At 36.3% G+C, this 22,837-nt stretch overlaps 1 protein-coding gene across 6 annotated transcripts; it reads right to left on the bottom strand.

The window, feature by feature from the left end:
• Window positions 1-42: 42 nt before the first annotated feature.
• Window positions 43-22,194, bottom strand: RFESD (Rieske Fe-S domain containing). 6 transcript variants are annotated; one of them, XM_007487262.3, is made up of 5 exons: window positions 22,076-22,194; window positions 11,251-11,433; window positions 11,128-11,162; window positions 7,626-7,795; window positions 5,918-7,039 (listed from the first exon to the last, which is right to left on the bottom strand). In XM_007487262.3, exons 2-5 carry the CDS (start codon window positions 11,426-11,428, stop codon window positions 6,934-6,936), a joined length of 489 nt encoding a protein of 162 aa, XP_007487324.1. In that variant the 5' UTR covers window positions 11,429-11,433; window positions 22,076-22,194; the 3' UTR covers window positions 5,918-6,933. The 6 variants fall into 6 exon arrangements, with proteins under 6 accessions (XP_056680651.1, XP_056680650.1, XP_007487324.1 ...); XM_007487260.3 differs by having other exon boundaries at window positions 5,918-7,795; XM_007487258.3 differs by lacking the exon at window positions 22,076-22,194 and adding an exon at window positions 21,852-22,000 and having other exon boundaries at window positions 5,918-7,795.
• Window positions 22,195-22,837: the final 643 nt, after the last annotated feature.

Raw genomic sequence — 22,837 nt, 5'->3', positions numbered from 1 at the left:
CCTCCCCTCCCCTCCCTCCCACCCCCCCCCCCCGCCTTGCCCTCTCCCATAGCCGACGCATGATTCCACTGGTTATCACATGTGTTCTTGACTCGAACCCATTTCCCTGTTGTTGGAGTTTGCATTATAGTGTTCATTTAGAGTCTCTCCTCAGTCTTATCTCCTCCAACCCTGTAGTCAAGCAGTTGCTTTTCAGCGATGTTTTTATTCCCACAGTTTATCCTCTGCTTGTGGGTAGTATTTTTTTTTTTAGATCCCTGCAGATTGTTCAGGGATTGCATTGATACTAATGGAGAAGTCCATCACCTTCGATTGTACCACAATGTATCAGTCTCTGTGTACAATGTTTTCCTGGTTCTGCTCCTCTCGCTCTGCATTACTTCCTGGAGGTTGTTCCAGTCTCCATGGAACTTCTCCACTTTATTATTCCTTTTAGCACAATAGTATTCCATCACCAACATATACCACAATTTGTTCAGCCATTCCCCAATTGAGGGGCATCCCCTCATTTTCCAATTTTTGGCCACCACAAAGAGCGCAGCTATGAATATTTTTGTACAAGTCTTTTTGTCCATTATCTCTTTGGGGTACAAGCCCAGCAGTGCTATGGCTGGATCAAAGGGCAGACAGTCTTTTATTGCCCTTTGGACATAGTTCCAAATTGCCCTCCAGAATGGTTGGATCAATTCACAACTCCACCAGCAATGAATTAATGTCCCCACTTTGCCACATCCCCTCCAGCATTCATTACTTTGCATAGCTGTCATGTTAGCCAATCTGCTAGGTGTGAGATGATACCTCAGAGTTGTTTTGATTTGCATCTCTCTGATTATAAGAGATGTAGAGCACTTTTTCATGTGCTTATTAATAGTTTTGATTTCTTTGGCTGAGAATTGCCTGTTCATGTCCCTTGCCCATTTGTCAATTGGAGAATGGCTTGATTTTTTGTACAATTGATTTAGTTCTTTATAAATTTTAGTAATTAAACCCTTGTCAGAGGTTTTTATGAAGATTGTTTCCCAATTTGTTGCTACCCTTCTGATTTTGGTTACATTGGTTTTGTTTGTACAAAAACTTTTTAATTTGATGTAATCCAGATTATTTATTTTGCATTTTGTAATTCTTTCTAATTCTTGCTTGGTTTTGAAGTATTTCCCTTCCCAAAGGTCTGACATGTATACTATTCTGTGTTCGCCTAATTTTCTTATAGTTTCCTTCTTTATGTTCAAGTCATTCATCCATTTTGAATTTCCATTTATATTTTTATAATTGTATAGATTTTCCTGGTTTTGCTTAACTCAGCCTAGATGCCTCATTCTCTATAATCACAATTGTAATTTCTTATAGTGCACTAATATTTCATCATATTCATGTAACACTTTTTTTTTCAATCAGTTAATGTTAAAAGGCATCTTCGGGGCCAGCTGGGTAGCTCAGTGGATTGAGAGCCAGGCCTAGAGATGGGAGGTCCTAGGTTCAACTCTGGCCTCAGACACTTCCCAGCTGTGTGACCCTGGGCAAGTCACTTGACCCCCATTCCCTAGCCCTTACCACTCTTCTGCCTTGGAACCAATACATAGTATTGATTCTAAGACAGAAGGTAAGGGTTAAAAAAAAAAAAGGCATCTGCTTTGTTTCAAGTTCCCTTAGGTATGTCTTTTAATTATTTATTTTAAATTTAAGTGTTTGTTACATTAAAATATCCAGGTAATTACCTCCTTACTTCTCCTTCCTGCATTAGAGAAGCCATCATTTGGAAAAATATATATGTGTGTGCGTGTGTATATGTATATACATATGTTTACATGTATATATAAAATGTCTCACTTATTTCTATTTATTGGTTCTTTCCCTGGAAGTGGTCATACACAAATGATCCTTCAAACAATAATTCTGTTGCTGTATATAATATTCTCTTGGTTTAGTTTGTTTCACTTTTCAAAATTTCATGTAGGTCTTTCCATTAAAAAAAAATTAAACTGCTTGCCATTTCTTAGGGTGCAAAAGTATTCCATCACAATCATATACCACAATTTGTTCAGTCATTCCTCAATTGATGGACATCACTTCAACTTCGTCTTTGTCACTACAAAGAGAGCTGACTTGGTCACATAAACTCAATAGTGGTATTGCTGGGTCAAAATGTATATGCAGTTTTATAACTCTTTGGGCATAATTCCGAATTGCTCTTTAAAATAGTTGGTATGTCTTTAAGAAAAATCTAAGTTGACAAATGAATTCCCCATATATCCATATCAGTCTCTAGATAATTCCTTCACCTATTCACCCCATGATCTATTGCTCCATGCCCCCAATTCCCCCTCAAAGACAGTCATATGAGCTTGCCATCAAAAGCACCTTGTTGACTGACCACAGACTATTGGCTTTCTACCTCTTCTCTTTTCCCCTACCACTTATTCTTCTTCCACACTGAGACCTCCAGACCTTTGACTCCTCAGTTTTCTTCCAGGCCAGCTCCCTTACACAAACCACTCTATCCTCTTTCCTCCATCTTCATCCCTTGGTGAACCAAATCAACTCTATACTGTCTTATGTTCCCAGTCCCCTATCATATTGCCAGTTACATCTGGCCATGGCTTAGCCTTAGGTAACTCCCACCACCTGCCACTTTTATTTGTACATACATGCTCCTGAATGTAGGTGAAGAAAATCACACAACTATTCTGACTGAGCCCACTATAAATTTATGTTAACTTCAATTGCTGCTAGGCAATCCTTCCCTTATCAATTTAGTATTCCACTCTCCACAAGAGCTCTTCTGAAAATTTTCAACCTTCTGCAAATCTCCCATTGCCTATCTTTTCCCTATCCTGTCAGCTGAGATCCTTGTCCCACATTTTATTTTTAGAAATTAAAGCAATTCACATAGCCCTCTTTTCTTTTTATTACTCAGGTGCCTTCTGCCATTTTCTCCTCCTTCACCTCTGTCTCACATGAAGAGGTAGCCTTACCAAGGCCAATCCTACCAGCTGCACTGGTGATCCCATTCCATCCCAACCACTGTTTGCCTCTTCTGTCATCCCCACTCATCTCTTATCTTCAATCTTTGTATCTACTAGCTATTTTTTACTGCCTAAAAACATACCCATCTCTCTTCCATTATCAAAAAACCCTCATTTGATTCTTTCATCTCTGCTACTGTCATATATTTCTTCTGCCCTTCATCGCTGAATCCTTGAGGATGCTATCTACAACAGGAGCCTCTACTCCTTTCTTAACTCCTTAAAATCTAGCTTCTGCCCTCGCCAGTCCACTGAAACTACTTTCTTCGAAATTATCAATGATCTCTTATCAAATTCAATGGCCTTTTCTCAAGTCTTCATTCTTGACTTCTCTGAAACCTTTGACCCCTGTTGATCACCCATCTCTATGTTTTTGGGACACCACTTACTTCTTGTCCTGAGTTATCAGACTATTCCTTCTTAGTCTCCTGTACTGGATCCTGATCCAGATCATGCCATTTAATCATAAGAGTCCCATGGGGTTTTATTCTGAGATTCTAAGATCTCTTTTTTCTTCCTCCTCTTCTTCACTTGGCAATCTCATTGGTTCTCATGGATTTAATTATCATACCTATGCTAATAATTCTCAAATCTAACTATCTTGCCCTAACCTTTCCACTGACCTATAATCTTGCATCTCTAATTGCCTTTCAAATATCTCAGACTGGATGTCCAGCAGATATCTTAAACTTAATGGATTAAAAACTGAACTCATTACTTTTCTCCCTAAACCCTTCCTGCTCCTAATTTCTCTATTACCATAAAGGGCAACACCAGCCTCCAAGTTCCCCAGGCTTAAGACCTATGACCAATTTCTATTTCTCACCCCTCATATTCAGTCTGTTGCCAGATTCTGTCAGTTTCACCTTTACAACACCTCAGGAGCATGCCTCCTTTTCTCCCCTGATATTGTTATCATCCTTATGAAGATCCTTATCACCTCAAACATGGGACTACTGTAATAACCCGCTCCTGTGCTAGCCTGCTCTAAGTTTCTCCCCACTCTAATCCAAGAAAGAATGGGAGTCTGAATGTAGATGGAAACAAATACTTCATTTTCTTTCCTTTTTTCCATTTGAAAATTCTTCCACAAAACAATTAACAGGGAGAAAAAAAGATTTTAAATGATTATACATGAAGAATCTAGATCAGACTGCTTGCTATCTCAGGGGGGAGAGAGAGAGAGGAAGGGGAGGTCAAAAGAAGGGAGAGAATTTAGAACTCAAAATTAATGTTAAAACAAATGTTAAAAAGTGTTAAATGTTAAAATAAAAGTTTAAAATGGTTCTTACATATAAATGGTGGGGGGGGGGGGAAGCGGGAATATTATTAAAAAATAAAGAAATGTGAGTTTCCCTTTAGCCTAGCACTGTCTTCCTCAGTAGAATTTTAGGTTTTAGAATAGAATTTAGAATTTAGAATAATACTCTTTCTCTGAAGCCTCTAAAATTTACTCTTAAATCTATATCCACATTAGATGATGCCTGGCTTTCTATTGCACTATGGTTTACCCATACTCACTTATCCCTTATTTTGAACACTTCTACTTCAACTACCAACTCTTCCTTGTTGATCAGAATCAGATTCAGAATAACAGTTCTCTTATTTTCTTCCCCTTTCAAAGGATAAAATCATAATCAAGGTAAGTTAAAAATATCAATTGCTCTGGTTTTGGCAAGTGAGCTTTGGTAGACATTGAAGTTCCTGATCCCTCCTATATAATTTCTCTAGACTAGGCTTATAATTTCCCCACCAAATTCATCATCTATGTTCTCCTGTCTTCATATTGCTAAATTTTTTTTGAAATAAGTTTTTATTGATGTCTTAGGTTTTTTCATCATCAAAATTTCCCACACCATTCCTCCCTTCTCCCTCCCAAGAGTCACCCCACTGAACAAATGATATTTTTATTCAACTGTCCCCAAAAAGGAAAAAGAAAAGTCAGCAACTGATACTTCAAAAATGTATGAAAATATGCAAAATATATTGTAAGGGTTAAAAATTAAGGTTGGACTAAGTATAAGAGAAATGTGGTCACTGAAATTAATATATACAAGTCAAATGACTTTATAGTACTTTTATTTACAAAATAGAGGAAAAGAGTAAGGTAGAGAAATGAGAAAGAGAGTCAAGTAAGAAATTTAGCTTAATGAGCTAAATATCTGCTCCAGCACCTGGCTTTGCTCCAGCAGGGATCCAGAAGTCCAGCCGGAGGGTCCAGAGGTAAATTAGATATTACCCATGTGGCCTCTGAGATGGAGGCCTGTCTGGTGTTAATCTCTCTGGAAGTCAGGAAAGGAAGATCAGTCTTTCCCACTCACCAATCCAAAGTAAATAGCAGTCTCACCAAATGATCCTCCACCAGCCTTCACAGTCTTGAAAGAGCTCAAATAACTCACTCACAGGAAGTTGCAACTATTTTTAAAGACCCTTCTCTTCATCACTGCCTGTGCCTTGCCTCTACTTTACCAATTGTAGTTTCTAAATTTTCTTAGGATTTCCCAGGCAGTAGTTTCTGAATTGTCACCCACTTTAGCATGTGGGTTATGGACCTCCCCCCACTTGAGTGTAAAGTGGGGGTGTATAGCTTCCGTGATTAAATCTAAAAGCGACTTCTCATATCTTTTCTTTTTTTTTTTTTAAAAACCCTTCCCTTCCCTCTTAGGATCAATACTTTGTATTGGTTCCAAGGCAGACAAGTGGTAAGGACTAGGCAATGGGGGTTAAGTGACTTGCCCAGGGTCACACAGGTAGGAAGTGTCTGAGGCTGGATTTGAACCTAGGACCTCCTGTCTCTAGGCCTCACTCTCAATCCACTGAGCCACCCAGCTGCCCCCACTATTTGTCATTTCTTGCAGAAAAATAACATTCCATTATATTCACAAGCCACAATTTGTTTCCCAAATAGACATTTTCATTGTTTCTAATTCTTTGCTATTGCAAAAAAGGATGCTATAAATATTTTGGTGCATTGAGGATTTTTTTCTCATCATAATCTTTTGTTTCATACTGAATATAAGAAAGAAAAGTTACATTTCTAGACAGAAGTGGACTCAGTATATACAACAACATCTATATTTATATAGAAAAATGTAGGTTTCAAACAATATTTGGCATTCAAGTTAATCACTCTTCTCCAAAATCTACATAAAAGATCCCCAGCAAGGAAAGTTAGGCCACCAACACTGAAAAAGAATATAGCTTTGCCCATTATGGGAAAAAAAAAAAAGAAACAAACCTGAAGTAACTGAGAGCCAATGTGGTCTGCATCACTATTCTTTTTTTTTTTTAAACCCCTACCTTCTGTCTTAGAATCAATACTGAAAGGTCACACAGCTAGGAAGTGTCTGAGGCCAGATCTGAATCCAGGACCTCCAGTCTCTAGGCTTGGTTCTCAATCCACTGAGTCACCCAGCTGCTCCCATCACTATTCTCTGATAGTTGTAAATATAAAACTATAGTTCTTTTATAGGATTTTTATAGGGATTTTTTATTTGCAAAGCCTTTCTCCTTTCATCATTGATGGGATGATCATATGTATAGTGATGCACTACTTTTTCTTGATAGGATAATTAATATATAGGCAGGAAAGGGCAGAGCAGATCCATTAAGACATGCAGCTTGTTTATCAATAATCATTTGCAATTTAACCAATAGGAAAGATTCCAGGTGTGTCCCTTAGAAAGACTTAGGGCAGAGTGTTCCAAATTATAACATGCATTTGCACGGGGAGGCATGAGATCCTCTTGGTGGGATCAGTAATGATTAAAATTATTTGGTATTTTCATGAGCTGCTCCCTCATAAATATACACACTATTTCCCCCCAACAAAAACAAAGTTCAAATCAAAGTCAGCAAATAGTTAAAAGAATTTACTACAATTGAGTCATACCTTCAAAAACACAAGCATTCAATGACTGTTGGCCAAATTCTTTGGAATTGTAGCTTTAACAATATTGGTACAGCTATAATAATGCTTTGGACAGAATCCAAGTTTGAACTCTAGTCCCCTGGATCTGGAATAAAAAGACTTGGGTTTAAATTCTGACTTTTGTTACTTAAGACTTGTGTGACCCTGAACCTGTCATATAATCTCCTTAATCCTCAGTTTTGTTGTTCTATAAAATAATAGGATTAAAGTAGGATTAAAGTAATCACTAAGGTCCCTTCCAAATCTAAATCCTATAGTCATATGATTTACACTGAGTGTGGATCTTATAGTCATGTTTTTTATTTTGTCTTTGTTTTTAAGCAAGAGCATGTCAATGAGTATTCTGGTAGGGAAAATGCATCATAGATTTTGTTCCATGCTACAATCCTGTCTATGCTTCTCCAAGTTATTATTTTGTTGTTGTTGTAAAAAAAAAAAAGGATACATTCACACCAGGCAAATTCTATGTATTGCCTTTTGGGTAGAATTTCCTAAAAATACTTTCTTTCCACATATAGAAAAATATTTTTTTTCATTATTGTCCTGTATTTTTTAAATCAGGAACTTTCTTCAGAGTAGAAGATCTTTTAATTACTTTAAACTGTCCAGTGGCATAGAAATCAGAATCACACTTTAAACCTGAAGTCTTGTTAAGTGTTACATAAATATACCCATTTTTCACAGTTACAGTATGAATCCTTTGCTTTATTCCTTTGGAACGCCATTTGGGTACTGCTGATGGATCCTTAGGGTTTATAGATTGATACAGTCCTTCTCCTGTTGTCAAAGTAATTTTGTATTTATGCCAAGGGCAAACAATACATGCCTGTCCGTCAAAATCCTGGGGAAGAAAATGGTTAAGCAGATTAAACATTTTGAAATCTTAAATTCTCACATTAAACATAAAATTTTTTGGTATAATTTTTATTTTGTTTTGCTTTCTTTTTTTCGCTTGGCAGACATCTGTTTTTCTCTCTTCCCACCAACCCTTAACTGGAAAAAAAAGGAAACAAAACTCTTGTAGCAACTATGAATAGTGAAAGAAAACAAAATTTTACATTAGTAATGTCCAAAAATGTATGTTTCAATCTGTACCTTCAGTCTTATCACTTCTTTGACATGAGGTGGACAGGAAGGCAACAATATTTTAAAAATAAGAGCTATGTTAATTTGCATTTACTAAATGCCTACTCTTTGCCAGGTACTGTACTAGGTGGGAAAGATACAATCACTAACATAACAGTTCCTGCCCCCAACCTGACTGATTTTTTTTCAGAGCTTTTTCTTTTTTCAGTCCCAAATTCTCCCTCTTTTCTTATCCTCTTCTTCCACTCAATGAAAAGGCAAGAAATACAAAATGTATTACAAATATAACATTAGCCATGACCTCTGCCTCCCCCCCTCAAAAAAAAAAAAAAGAGGAAAAAGAGGAAAAATATGCTTTAAACTACTGTCCATTAGTTCTCTATCTGGAGCTAGATAGTATGTTACATCATGATTAATCTGGAAGTGAAGTGGGTCATTATGTTTATCAGAGTTATCTTTCAAAGTTGATTAAATTTTCAATATTGCTCTTATAGTATAATTTTTCTCCTGCTTTTGCTGACTTCACTTTGCATAAGTTCAGTTCTTTCTAGTTTTTTTTCTGAAACCCTTTTGTTATAGCACAAGAGTATTCAATTACATTCATATAACTTATTCAGGCATTCCCCAATTGATAAGCATTTCACTTTCCAATCCTTTGTCATGATAAAAAAAAAAAGCCCCTATAAATATTTTTGTATATATGGATCCTTTTCCTCTTTCTTTGATTTCTTTGAGGTATAGCCCTAAAAGCAATGTTCCTATATCAGAGAGTGTGTGCATATATCTATACATATCTATATCTATCTACCTATCTATCTATCTACCTATATCTATATATATATGTATGTATATATGTATATGTATATGTGTATATATATATATATATATATATATATATATATATATATAGTTGAATAACCTTTTGGGCACAGTTCCAAATTGCTTTTCCAAAAAGGTTAGACACAGCTCCATCAACATGGCATCGATGTATCTGTTTTTCCATATCCCATCCAATGTCTGTCATTTTCCATTTTCTGTCATCTTAGCCATTCTGGTGGATGTGAAGTGGTATCTCAGAGTGATTTTAATTAGCATTTCTCTAATATGGATTTAGAGAAATGTTTTAACATTCATCGATGCCAGTCAAGTTATTTCTTTTTTTTTAAACCCTTATATATATACTGTATATTATATATATATATATATATATATATATATATACATGTAATGTTAGCTTTGATTTCTTCCTCTGAAAATTACCTATTCATATCCTCTGACCATTTATCAATTGGGGAACAGCCTATATTCTATTGGGGATCTAACTTGTGTGAAGCTTTGGAGTTATGAGAAACCTAGATTTGAATCCTACCTCTGACACTTTACTAGATTTGTGACCATGGACAAGCCCTTTACTCTCTATGAGCCTTGATTTCCTCATCTAAAAAATTAAGGTTAATAGTACCTATCTCACAGTAGCATTGAATGAGAGAATGTATATAAAATGCTTTGTAAAGCTTAGGACACTATTATTATTAATAATAGAACCATACAAAAATTACTACACTCAAACTATTTTTTAAAAGTTCTTGACAAGTGATCAACCATATGAAATGTAAATTACAAAATGACAAAAGAAACAAATGTATAAAACCATGTACCTGGAATCTAGGGCATATAGTTGATGTTCAATAAGTGTTTAATGAATGAACTGAAATGTCACTGAGCCAGCTGGGTGGAAAAAATGGATAGAATGCTGGGCCTGGAGTCAGGAAAGACATGATTTCATATTCAACCCTAGATGTTGTCAGAAGGGTTAAGTTGTGTGACCCTGGGCAAATCACTTAATCTCTCTCTGCCTCAGTTCCCTTAATTGTAAAATGAGAATAATAATATAACCTACCTCAAAATATTGTTGTGAGAATCGACTGAGATATTTGAAAAGCTCTCAGCACAATACCTGGCACATAGTAAGTACTTACTAAATGTTTGTTCTTTTTCTTTCTCCTTCTCATATTATAAAATTCAAAGTGAAATTCATAGATTTTTTTTTATTACCAGTTCTACTATAGAGCCAATATGTGACACCAAGTTATTTAACCTTTTTTTTATCCCAGGAGTTTGAAAACTCTCTGTTAGATAAATATCATTTACCCATTAAATATACTTTCAAAACATATTTGTAAAGTACAGTTTAGTTTAGTACTTGTAAAGCAAAAAAAAAAAAAGTTCTTAGATAGAATGCTTCATTTCCTTTCAACTCCAGATGGTTACAAGAATGAAAATGACTTCAACCTGCTACTGGAACTATGACTCAACTTTCTAGTTCTAATGTAGGTTAAGGCAAGAAACAAAGTGGAAGGGCCCAGGTAATAGAAGGACTTGTAACTTCTGGGGCCCTTATGGGACAGCACTTAAAAGAGAAAGGTAATAGCTCTGAAAGAGTGGGTGAAAACTCTATAAGTGGGGCACAATGTTATATTTGGATTTAACATGACCTCACTCTTAATATGAACATCAATTAGTATGACTTCCAAATTTTTATCCACCTGGTCTAATAGCCATAATCATATAGGGAATAAATTCTGATGAAACTTCTGAATTTTCTATCAATCAAAATGCCCTAATATCTAGTAATCTCTTAATAATATGCAATGACTAAGGTCATACCTTAGGCCAAGTATGAACTAGATAGATACAAAGTTCAGAGAGAGAAAAGGCATGTAAATTTAGGTTGAAACCTTGCATGAGTAGGAAAGGTAATTAATGCTGCCCATTTTTTGAATGGAGTAGGGAGGAACAAGCAAAAATTGAAAAGAGAGTCAAAATAGCAAAGCTAGATAGTTTTCTAATGTTTCTGTAATTGAATCTTCACAGTATGGCTTATATATTTTGTGATATGAATTTGGAAATATTCATACCAACATTTATATACAAACTAAATCACATTCTAAAGTAAAATATAATTTTATACTTTCCACTAGTTTTGAAAGCCAAAAAATTAATAAAATACTAAATAATAAAAATATTGAGAAATTAAATAGAAAAAATTATCTAAGTTTGTTGAAAATTAGTTTAGTTTGTACATACCTCTATCTCTCCCAAATGTAAAGGTCCTCCTGAATCTGAAATATAAGTGAATACAACATCTGGTTAATAAAAACAGTTTCAGAATTACTATATAACCACAAAAAAAAAATACAAAAATCTTACGGTAACATCGAATATCCATAGCATGATATTCTCCTTTGTGATAGAAAATGACAATTTCTCTGTCATGGACTATAGCTGTCATTCTTTGAGATTTTTTAATGTCTTCTTCTCTGCCAACACACACAGGAGAATCATCTTCTGTTGTCTCAGGATCCTCTGTAGAATTTTGCAAATCCATGTTTGCTGAATAAAATAAATGAAAAAAGGCACTAAATTATCAACTAAAAAATGGACTTTCTTAGTTTAGGATCTTAATCAATACAGAATTAATTATGTTGTATAAAAAACCTAGATTTCTTCCAGATAAATAAAAGACCTAATCAATATAGAATTCTTATAAAATACTAAAATCCTTACTGGATATTAAAAAGTATAGATAATTTATTTTAACTAAGATTTGTTAACTAAGATTTGTTAAAAGAAAACATGCTGTCTTACCAATGATTTCCAAATTCTTCCTCCTCCATTGACCTAGTGTCTACAGCAGAGTCACTATTCGTGTAAGGGAATACCAATAAGTCATTACTAACTTCTCATAGCAATCCTGTTTTTCCCCTTTACTGATGGTGGCAGCTGTAACACTCAGAAAGTGCAAAGAGACTTCCATAATCTTGTTTAAAATATGTTGTGTTTTATTTGGTAACTTTAAAATGTTAGGGGAAAAAGATCTAGTTCTCTAAGAAGCAAGGTCCTGGAGGGAGGACACCTAAAGAGAATAAATAAGGATCTGAGGAGTAATAATTTACAGGATAGAGAGGCTTGAAGTGAATTAGAATGGATAGGCATGTGGTACAGGGGTAGAGAAATAGGCTTGCAATCAGGAGGACTCATCTTCATAAACCCAAATCTGGCCTTAGTCACTTAACTATGTGACCTTAGGCAAGTTACTTAATCGTCTTTGCCTCAGTTCCTCATCTGTAAAATGAGCTGAAAGAAGGAAATGGCAAACCATACTCCAATATTTTTGCCTAGAAAGCCCCAAATGGGATCACAGGGTCAGACATGCCAGAAAGTGACTAAATAACTACAAGTGAATTGTAGTCAATTGTGGACATGACTGACCCTCCAAGACACACCCAGGAAGAATATATGAATTTATAGTAATATTGAGATTGTCTTCTATTAAGATAGACATTAAAGAGATTTATAAAAATATGTAAAATAATGTCACTCTTTATTCATAGAAAATGTTAACATGTAATGGGCTTATTGTTAGTTTAAATGAATAAGCGAATACTTTAAAATGTTATTAGTTTTAATTTAAAATACAGTAAATATTGATAGATTTGCCTATATTAACAAGAACTTTCTAGGGTTCTTGATAATTAATTTTTTTTATTCAGCCCTTCCTTCCCCTCCCCACACTATAGAAGGCATCATCTGGAAAAATATACAGAATATATCTTTCATATTATCACTTCTCAGTTCATTCTCTAGAGGTGAACATTTATGTTATTCCTCAAATATTAAATCTACAGCTGTATATAATGTTCTCTTGGTTCTCATTTCATTCCTCATTATCTCATGTAGTTCTATCCAAGTTTTTTTTTAAATTACTCTGTTCATCATTTCTTATGGCATATTCCATCATAATCATATGTCAAAAAATTTGTTTAGCCATTCCCCAACTGGAGGGCATTCCCTCAATTTCCAGTTTTTTGCCACTACAAAGAGAGTTGCTATACATATTTTGGAACATATAGGTTCTCTTCCTTTCCCCTCGATTCCCTTGGGAAACTGGCACAGCATGATATTGCTGGGTTCAAGGACATATACAGGCTTGTAGCAATCTGGGCACAATTCCATAATAATCTCCAAAATGGATGGACCAGTTCACAGTTCCATATCCCCTCCAACACTTGTCATTGTGCTTTTTTGTTACTTTAGCTGATCTGATGGGTGTAAGGTGATATCTCAGAATTGTTTTGGTTTTCACTTCCTGAATGAGAGCATTTTTTCATATACCATTTTTTCATATAAAATTGTCCATATCTTTTGCCCACTTATCATTTGGAGGGTGGCTCTTATTCCCATAAGTTTGACAACATTCTCATGTATTTTTGATGTGCATTTTCTATTTAAGAGATTATGAAAATTTTTTCTCAATTTTTTGCTTTCCAATCTTGGCAACATTTATTTATATAAAAACTTCAGTTTAATGTACTCAAAATTATCCATTTTATATTATATAATGCTCCATCTCATTTAGTCATAAATTCTTTCCTATCTATAAATCTGATAGGTAATATGTTCCCTGTTCTACTAATCTGCTTATGATATCTCTAGAACATGTGGCCCTTTTGATTTTATCTTAGTGAATGCTGTAACTGTTGGCAAACCTATGGCATGCATACTAGAGGGGCTGCTTCCTTCCTCCTCTCCATGCAGACCTAAGGGCATTTCTCTCATCACCCACCCTTCTGCCCAGCAGCCCAATGGGAGCATTTCCTCCCTCCCCTGTCTGGAGTAGGCAGGTGTTCACATGTGGCATGAGGATTGCAGTTTGGGCATTAGGTCTCTAACAGGTTCACCACCACTGGACTGTACGATATTTGTCTATACCTAGTTTCTGCCAAGCTACATTCCATTTGCCTCAGCAAATTTTACCAAATAGTGATTTATTCCAATATCCTAAATCAGTGATGGAAAACCTATGGCACAGATGCCAAAGATGGCACATGGGGTGCTCTCTGTGGGCATGCAGCCATCCCCACCCCCTCCCAGTTTATTACCAGAAAGGCAGAGGGCCTCATGTAGAGCTGATCCCCCTCCCCTCTCCATAGTGCCTGTCATTTTTTCACATCCCTGCCCCTCTGCCTAGTAGCCAATGGGAGTGCCCAGGGGATAAGGTGGGCAGCTCACAGGTAGCAGAGCTGGAGGGGAGCAGATAGCTCAAGCCACTTCCCTCCCTCTCTCTACACTCACTGAAGACATTTCTCACTTCACCCACCTCCATTCAGCAGCCCAATGGGAATGCTTCCTCCCTCCCCTGTGTGAGGTAAGGGGGGAAAGGGTGTGCTTGGCACTTGGTGGGGGTAGGGGCATGGCACACCATCGGGGTGGGGTGGGGTGAGGTGGGGGCCGGGCCCAACACTCCATCTCTAAAAGGTTTGCCATCACTGGTCTAGAGCTATATTTTTGTCAAATACAAGATTACTATAATCTCTTACTGTTTGCTGTATGTCTGTTCTGTTTCACTGATCTACCTTTCTGCTTCTTAGCTATCCAGATAGTTTTGATAATTACTACTTTCTAATACAGCTTAAAATCTTGTACTGCTAGACCTCTTTCCTTTATCTTTTCTTCATTAATTATTTTGCTAGTTTTGATTTTTCAAGCTCAATAATATAAATATTTGGTAATTTGTGATGGCATTGAATAAGTAGGTAGGGTTTAGGTGGGGTTGTCATTTTATTTATATTGATTCTGCTCATCCATGAACACTGAATATTTCTCCAATTATTTAGACCTGACTTTAAGTAAAATGTGTTTTGTTATTAGGTTTGTGTAGTTTCTGGGTTTGTTTTGGTTATTTCACAAAGAAATATCTAGGTATACATAGTATCTTGAGCTAAGGTTCAAATCCTTGGAGGACATTTAGTCCAATCTTCTCCATTTTACAAAAAAAAAAAAAAAACCTCAGATTTAAAAGGTAAAGTTCACACAGGAAGTAAACAACAAAGTCAGAATTTGAATTTGGCTACTCTTTAAAAATCCAGGTCTCATCATTGCACTACACCATCCAGCTTGGAGTGGGGTGGAGGGAATGATTAAGTGGGAGAAGTCAAATCAAGTTTCTAAATTTAAAATGTCTTTTCTAGAAATTAAGTAGTATATTTGTTTAGACAAGGACTGTGTCTAGAGGGGAATCTCAAAGTAAAAGCTGGTAGGGTATAAACTATTTTAAAGAATATTCTGTCTACAATACAAATATGGTTGAAGACTTTGGAAAATTCAGTTAAAACTGAGCATTGAGTGAAAGGACACAAGACAGTTCTAGAATTCATTTTTTAGATTTCAAAAAAGTTGAAAAAACTGCCAGAACCATACAAATAATGAAATGCACAAGATGTGTGATAATATAAAAATTACAATAATTAAGTCCAAAAGGAAGTTAAAAACAAAATACACTATTTTCCAAGTCACAGGAAATAAGAATTAGCAAATTCACAGGAATCTATAAGAACAGTTTCAACTTCTTTCAAGGTTAGAAGAAATGGCTAAAATGGAACTTCTTTTGTAAGAGATAAGAACAGAAGAAGGCTGTAGACAGAATGATAAAAGTTTAAGGAACTGTACTCCTTTTCACACTATGAAATACTTGTCTTTTCATTATAATTGGTTTCTTTGTATGCAACATAAATGCCATACTATACTTAGTGACCACAATTAAAACCATATCTTATTGAAAAGTTTTGACTATCCTTGCCCATTTAGAATATTGTAAATAAGCCCAATTCAATTACTATCATTTTAATGCATTATGCATATTTCCCCACACATTTTTAATCTAGATTCGATATTAAAAAACAATCTTAATTGAAAGTGACAAATTAAATTAATTCATTCAATTGTTTGTCCTGAGAAGAAAAATATTTCAGAATTCTATATTCTGAACTCCCTTAAAAAAACTCCCTTATTTCTATTCTATAACTCCCTTGGGAAAAAAGGGAAAATTTTCTGCTTTCCCTAACTTTGAGTAACAATACTGTACATCAGTAACTAAATAAATCATTTCAATCTAGATTAGGACAAATATAATTATAAAACATTAAACTCAATTAAGTCTATTACATTCTATTTATGCATTTGTGAGTATCTCACACAAAGGAGTCAAAGAAGATATGATAAAAGCATGAAAACCAAAATTACTTACTGGTTACTCCACAGTACACAGAGCTAGTTGGTTCAAACTGTAGGGCCTCTGCCTACACAAAATTATCAGAACTTCACTTTAAGTTGGTCACACCCTTGCCTTCAGTTTCAGAGTAAACTTTAGAAACTTTTTTTCTTAGAAGTTCTGTGTTATTTCTTAATATACCAGTCCTCAATTTATAATAAAAGGAGAGAGGAGACACATTTCTCATATATATCCTTTTAAACAAATTCCTCAAAAACACCAAATAAAATGAGCATGTCTGTGTACACTGTGAAATGGTTTTAGGGAATTATATATGAAGTTGCAAATCTTGATTATATACAGCTTTCATTTCAAGTATATAATAAATTCAAGGTCACTCGCAAGGCTGTCCTGCTTATCTTTCTTTACTATATAGACTCCTATCATTATTTTACTGATCATCTAGACTTTTCATAACATTAAAGAACAACTAGTATCCCACTAACCTCTTTTCTCTAATTTACATTAGAAAAATGCTAGTTTTGGAGTCAGACATGCTTACTACCTGTGTGATCTTGAGTGAGTTCTCATCTATAGAATAAAGAATGGCTTAAATGATCTCTAAGATCACTTCCAATTCCAAATATATGACTTAGGAGAACAAAGGCTCCAGCTATATTTAGGGTTCCCCACAACTTCCTAGGTTTCATTTTTGTGCCTTCAAACTTTTTTTTTAATCACTGCCTATCCCTCACCAGTTCATGTCTTTCACCTCTGGAACTAGTCTTAAAGCTCATTTCCTCTAGGATACCTACCTTCCATGATGAAACTCTACATGACTACTCAATAGTTCTGTACTGTAAATTTTACTTACATTTACTAACATGTCACTCAGTAAAAGTGTTATAATTTCTTTCAGGTATATGTTCTGTTTTTCAAACAAGCCTGTAAATTCCTTTTCTGCAGATAGTATCTTCTATTTCTTACTATTCTTCAATGATAGTTGCTGGGCAGTGTTCAATATATTATTAGCTTACCTGGATTGCAAGAAGTTTGTTAAGCAACAAATCCTGGAAAAATATATAGTTCTGACAATTCAAAGCTGAATAGAATATTTTTAAGATTTAAAATTGCTGTAGATTAAAGTTCATCAGGATATGCTAGCTTTACTTGAAAAACTAAAAATCTGTAAGGGTTACTAATTGTAAAAATATGTAGCAAGCTACTGAAAGTCCCCTGAAAATAAAAAATTGTACACTGCACAAAGGTAAGATGTCAAGTTAGCAAGCATTTATAAAGTGTCTGCTATGTGTCAGGTGCTGTGCTAAGCACTTGTGGTATAAGGCAAGGGTAAAAAACTATTTCTTCCCCAAAGATGCTCAAAATCTAATGGGGGAGACAATATATAAACTATGTACAAAGAAGATACAAAGATTGATTGAAGATATTTAGTATCAAGTGTGTGTATCTACAGTATCTAAATATAAATATATAGTATCTACACATAAGTATATATTATATCTATACTGATACTATGCATACATATGTTTTCCATATTATATATGTGTGTGTTTTCCAAATTAGACTGAGTTCCTTTAATGTGTATACACACGCGCGCACACACACACACACACACACACACACACACAAATATCAGTCATCATAGTAGTTGAGTATTTCCAATATGTATAGACTAAGTTAGTGAATTTTATAATAAAAGTATCAAGCTGAAGGATAGCTTAGATCAATGTTGGAGAAGTTTTCAAGTTCATGTGCGCAAACTGCAACTTTGAGTTGCCTCTAAGTCCCCCACATTACCTCAAAGAGCAGAGGAAGGAAGTGGGAAGTGCACACTTTGGGCAGTTGGACAGAGGGGCGGGGCTTCAAAAATTGTCTCTAGGAAGAGGGGGAATGGAGCAGCTCCCCTGTGCCAACTTGGCACACATGCCAATACTTCACCAATGCTAGCTTAGAACTTCTAGTAGTGAACTCTTTCATTTTACAAACAAGAAAACTGAAGCTCAAAGAGTAAAGAGGACAAAGAATTTAAAGCTCAAGGTCATATAGCTAGGTAGAGGCAGAAGCATAATAAGAACCCAGGTCTCCTGGCCCCAGGGATAACTTTCTTTTCACTATACTCTTAAATGAATAAAGTTTCATTCTTCAGAATGCAATCTCAGTTCCTGCCCATCTAGATTCTCTGAAGATCAATTCATTGTTTTTAGGCACATAAAAGATATGGTAAGTACCATTTGGAGTTCTGTGTACAGAGCTAATTCTGCATATAGGTCATGGGCAGAGAGTCCTCACTTATGTTTTGACTTGTCCACAAGAGGAATTTTTCAGACAAAAGGAAGCTCTACATCTACATTTAAAGAATGGGAAGGGGCAGCTAGGTAAGCTCAGTGTGCATTGAAAGCCAGGCCTGGAGATGAGAAGTCCTAGGTTCAAATCTGACCTCAGACACTTTGTCACAACCTCCACTGCCTAATCCACATTCTTCTGCTTTGTAACCAATACACAATACTGATTTTAAAACAGAAATAAGTGTTTTTAAAAAATGGGAAGGAGAATTAAAGATCATCTATTCTAACACAAGCCATAAATAGCATGGAAGTTATTTAAAAGGAAAACATTGGGTTCTCCTGCAAATGAAAGGCTATAAGATCAAATTATTTGGGTTGGAAAATTCCTTAGAAGTCAGGCATGCCTTTCCCCTTCACCCTTCTGCTTTATAGATGGGAAAACAGCCTCAAACTAGTTAGAATCACACCAGCAGTTAATGGCAGAGCCTGGACTATAGATCTCCTAATTCCCAATCTATTAGTCCTTCCATAACACCATGCTCTCTCAATAAATTTGTTGTACAGTATACACAAAGCATTAATATTTATACATATAATCAACATCAAGGCTATGTTTACATATAAATGTATAAATGAATATAAAATAAGCAAGCTGATGAAAGAAAATACTGAATCACATGATTTACCAACTTCCATGACAATTATAGATTATAGACATTTACATCTCTATACTAAATTTCTTTTTTAGTCTAAAATTGAATGCTTATTAACAGCTGTTCTGTGACCTCAGCCCCTCTGGACCTCAGTTCAAATTGCTTACTCTCTCTAGACTTCATCTATAAAATAATGTGGTCAAACTAATTGGATTCTTAACACCCTTTCCACTTCTAAATCTATGATGACAATTACAGAATCACAGAATTTGAGATTTAGATAGGTCCTCAGTGATAATAAAAATCCAACCTTTACCCAGAAGTAGTGGGGAATACTCTAACATACCTAACAAATGATCAACCAGCTTCTTCTTAAAGACTTCTACAGTGGGAAAATTCATCTCTCCAAGCAGTTAATTCCATAATTTGGACTGCTCTAATTGTTATGAATTCTTTTTTTTTCTAACTTAGATAAGACTGATGGCAGCCTTCACCTAATATTCCAGGTTCTGACCTCCAAGGCTAAACAGAACAAGTCACATTACAACCTTTTAAACACAATAGGGTCCTATATTCATGGGGGATATATTCATTCCAAGACCCACTGGTCTTTTTGTTTTTTAAACCCTTACCTTCTGTCTTAGAATCAATATTCTAAGGCAGAAGAGTGGTAAGGGCTAGGCAATGAGGTTTAAATGACTTGCCCAAGGTCACACAGCTAGGAAGTATCTGAGGTCTGATTTAAACCCAGGACCTCTATCCCTGGGCCTGGCTCTCAATCCACTGAGCCATCTAACTGCCCCCTCCAAGACCCATTGTTGATGGCTAAAATCATAGATATAAACAAATACCTGTTAGCCCTATATATAATGTGATCTTGCTCAGATATAGATACATGTATTCAAGTTTAATTGATAAACATACAGTAAAACATTACCAACATTAAATATAGCAATAAAGTTCACTATACATTATGATACAGTACTATAGAGTAGTGTCCCCACCCTCACACCCCCACATATCACTGGAGATATAATCCAAGACCTCTAGTGGATGACTGAAACTTCAAATAGTTTTCCCTTTAATTTTTAACTTTTAACAACTACTTTAACTTTATCATATAGTATTATGCTCTGTATTCAATCCTGTCCTATGACTTGGTGTTCTGTGGCCTCCTACCCAATCTCCCCAAAAAACAAAAACAAAAACAAAAACCCTAAAATCTACCAAATGAAAGAAGTGACTCATGGAGAGACCTAAGCTGGGACTATATATATATATCATTGAACTGTTTGGTAGCTCCCTCTCAGGCCCCATCCTGCCTCCCCCTTACCCTGGAATGATCGATAACTTAAATTGTGGAAAGCAAAACCATGGAGGAGACTATTGTACTTGAAAACCACTATCATGTCTTTTCTGAGTTCTCTTCTACAGGGTAAACATTCTTAATTCATTCATTGGATCTCCACATGATAGGAACTTAAGGCCCCTTCATCATCCTGGTTACTCTGCACAGTCTTCAGCTTATCAAAGACATACCTAAACTATGCTTTTCTCTCCCAAATAAACATGCCACAGATGACATTTATATAAAGGCAAAGCAGAATGTCACCATCATTCTGTTTCTAGAAGCTAAGCTTAGCTTTGCCCAAGATCTCACTAGTTTCTGGTTTCAGAAACTCTAGAATTTTTTTTTATAACAGCTGACCAACTAACCATGCTCCATCTTGTACTTATGAAGTTGACTTTTTTTAAGTACAAGACTTCACATTCACTTCTCCTGAGTTTCATCTTATTAGATTCAGCACAAGGCTCTAATATGCCAAGATCTTTTGGTATCCTGGCTCATCCAGTGTGTTCCCTCCTGACTTTGTGTCATGGGCAAATTTGATGAGCTGATATACAAATGTATAACATGACTATAAACCATAAACAGGATACTGATGCAAGATTTTTTTGTCTAAAGCTCTACTTTGTTAGGTATTGATGGTCAGTCATCTTAAATAAGTATATATAAACATATGTGTACATGTATGTATAATGATCTTGGGCTACATATGCATATGTGTACAAGTAAGCTAAGAAGCCAGTTACCTACATAAGAATGAATATGTGTATACTGATTTAGGCAAAGTTATATGTATATACACATACGAACATAGGAATATATATATATGTATATATATGGTAAGTAAATTGAGTCACAGCCAGTCAGTCACCCAAATAAGAATGTGTGTATACTGATTAAGTTATTTATTTATATATGTATGTGTGTATAAATGTATTTTTAGTATTAACATATAAACACATACACAAGTAAAAAGAGGCTTGTCTGTACTTTCCAGGGGACAGTGTCAGAAAAGGAATCTTGCTCACTTTCTGGATCAAATGGCAGATGGAAATTGAGAAAGATCACCTTTAAACTCTTGGGCTCAAAACCGAATTCTGCCATATGACCCTGTGCGTCTTGGTTTCCTCCTCCGGAAAAGGAAGGAATTATATTTTACTGTTCCTAAACTATGTCCCAGGTTAAAACACTATACAGGGAGCCCACCGTCCTGGAGACTATGACATAACAAGGTCAAGAATAAGTCCTGGGTCCAGCCCAAAAGCGGCGAGTTCAACTTGGGCCCGTAGCACTCCACGGGGCAGCCCGCCTGTTTCCCCAAGTACCGAGAAATACTTCCCTCTACACAGACACCATCAAGGAGACAAAGGATTCGTCCCCTCCCCAGCATCTAAGGGTCCCCCATAAGCCTGGTGCTCAAGTAACGCGGCTCCGCGAGCCAAGGGAGCACGCACCGACAGGGAGAAGGACCAGTGCCCCACACCCGACGGGTTCCAACCTTCAGTCCCTGCGCCCGCCGGAAGTAGGCAACAGTTCAGCCTCCTAGAGTCCGGCCTCTCCCCCACCCCGCCGGGTGCCCGCGTCCTGCAAATCCTGCACGTAGCCTACTCCTCTTTCCCGTCCCCGCCCCCGAACCTCAGCCCTGGGAAAGGGAAGCAGCGCCACGCGCAGAACCGACCCTGCAAGCTCTAGGAGTCCAAGAAGATTGAGGCCTTCAGGCGTTCCCTTTTCTGTAAGGGTGGAATGATATCGCGCACGTGACCCAAAAAACGGAACCTCCGCAGCCAGGGGGCGCGGTCGGGGGGGGGGGCGCTTCGACCTAGGGTCCTAGGTACCAGGTTGGATAGTGTGACTGGTCTGGGGTCTTAGGTTCGAATTTTGCCTCACACCCTTAAATTTGTGTTCCTTGGCAAATTTCTTAGTCCCTACTTCTTCTGTAAAATAGGATGATGAAAGCACCTGCCTCTCAGGGTGGTTATAAGCACTGTAATAAGAGAAGGAAGATTTGCAAAAGGACTTTGCAATGTGAACTTCCAATTGATTGGCAGGAACATGTCACATGGGAGCCTGAGTGAAGATCTGGATGAAGATTCCAAGGTTTTAACTGAAAAACTCTCTCTCCTGAATAAGGCTTTGGAGAAATTGGAGGTTTTTCCATCTGTCTTCCAGGTTTAAAAAAAAAGAAATAGAATGTCCAGAAATAGGAAGATTATACTCCTACTTTACTTTGCCTTGGTCAGGAGATAGTTGACAAGCTGTGTCCAGAAGGGGCATTGACAAAATGCAGTATTTTTAGAGGAACAATGGATAAGGGCATTTAGAATACTGAACATTCTAAGGGATGTGGGGGTAGGGCATAAAATCATTATCTTCAGATATTTAAAGTGCTGTCATATATGGGAAGAAAGATTAGGTGACTTCCACTTAGGTCCCAAATAGA

Source organism: Monodelphis domestica, chromosome 3 (assembly GCF_027887165.1).
Source record: "Monodelphis domestica isolate mMonDom1 chromosome 3, mMonDom1.pri, whole genome shotgun sequence".
In the NCBI taxonomy this organism is placed as follows: Eukaryota; Metazoa; Chordata; class Mammalia; order Didelphimorphia; family Didelphidae; genus Monodelphis; species Monodelphis domestica.
The sequence above is the reverse complement of the archived record's forward strand: the minus strand, read 5'-3'. Positions and strand labels throughout refer to the sequence as shown.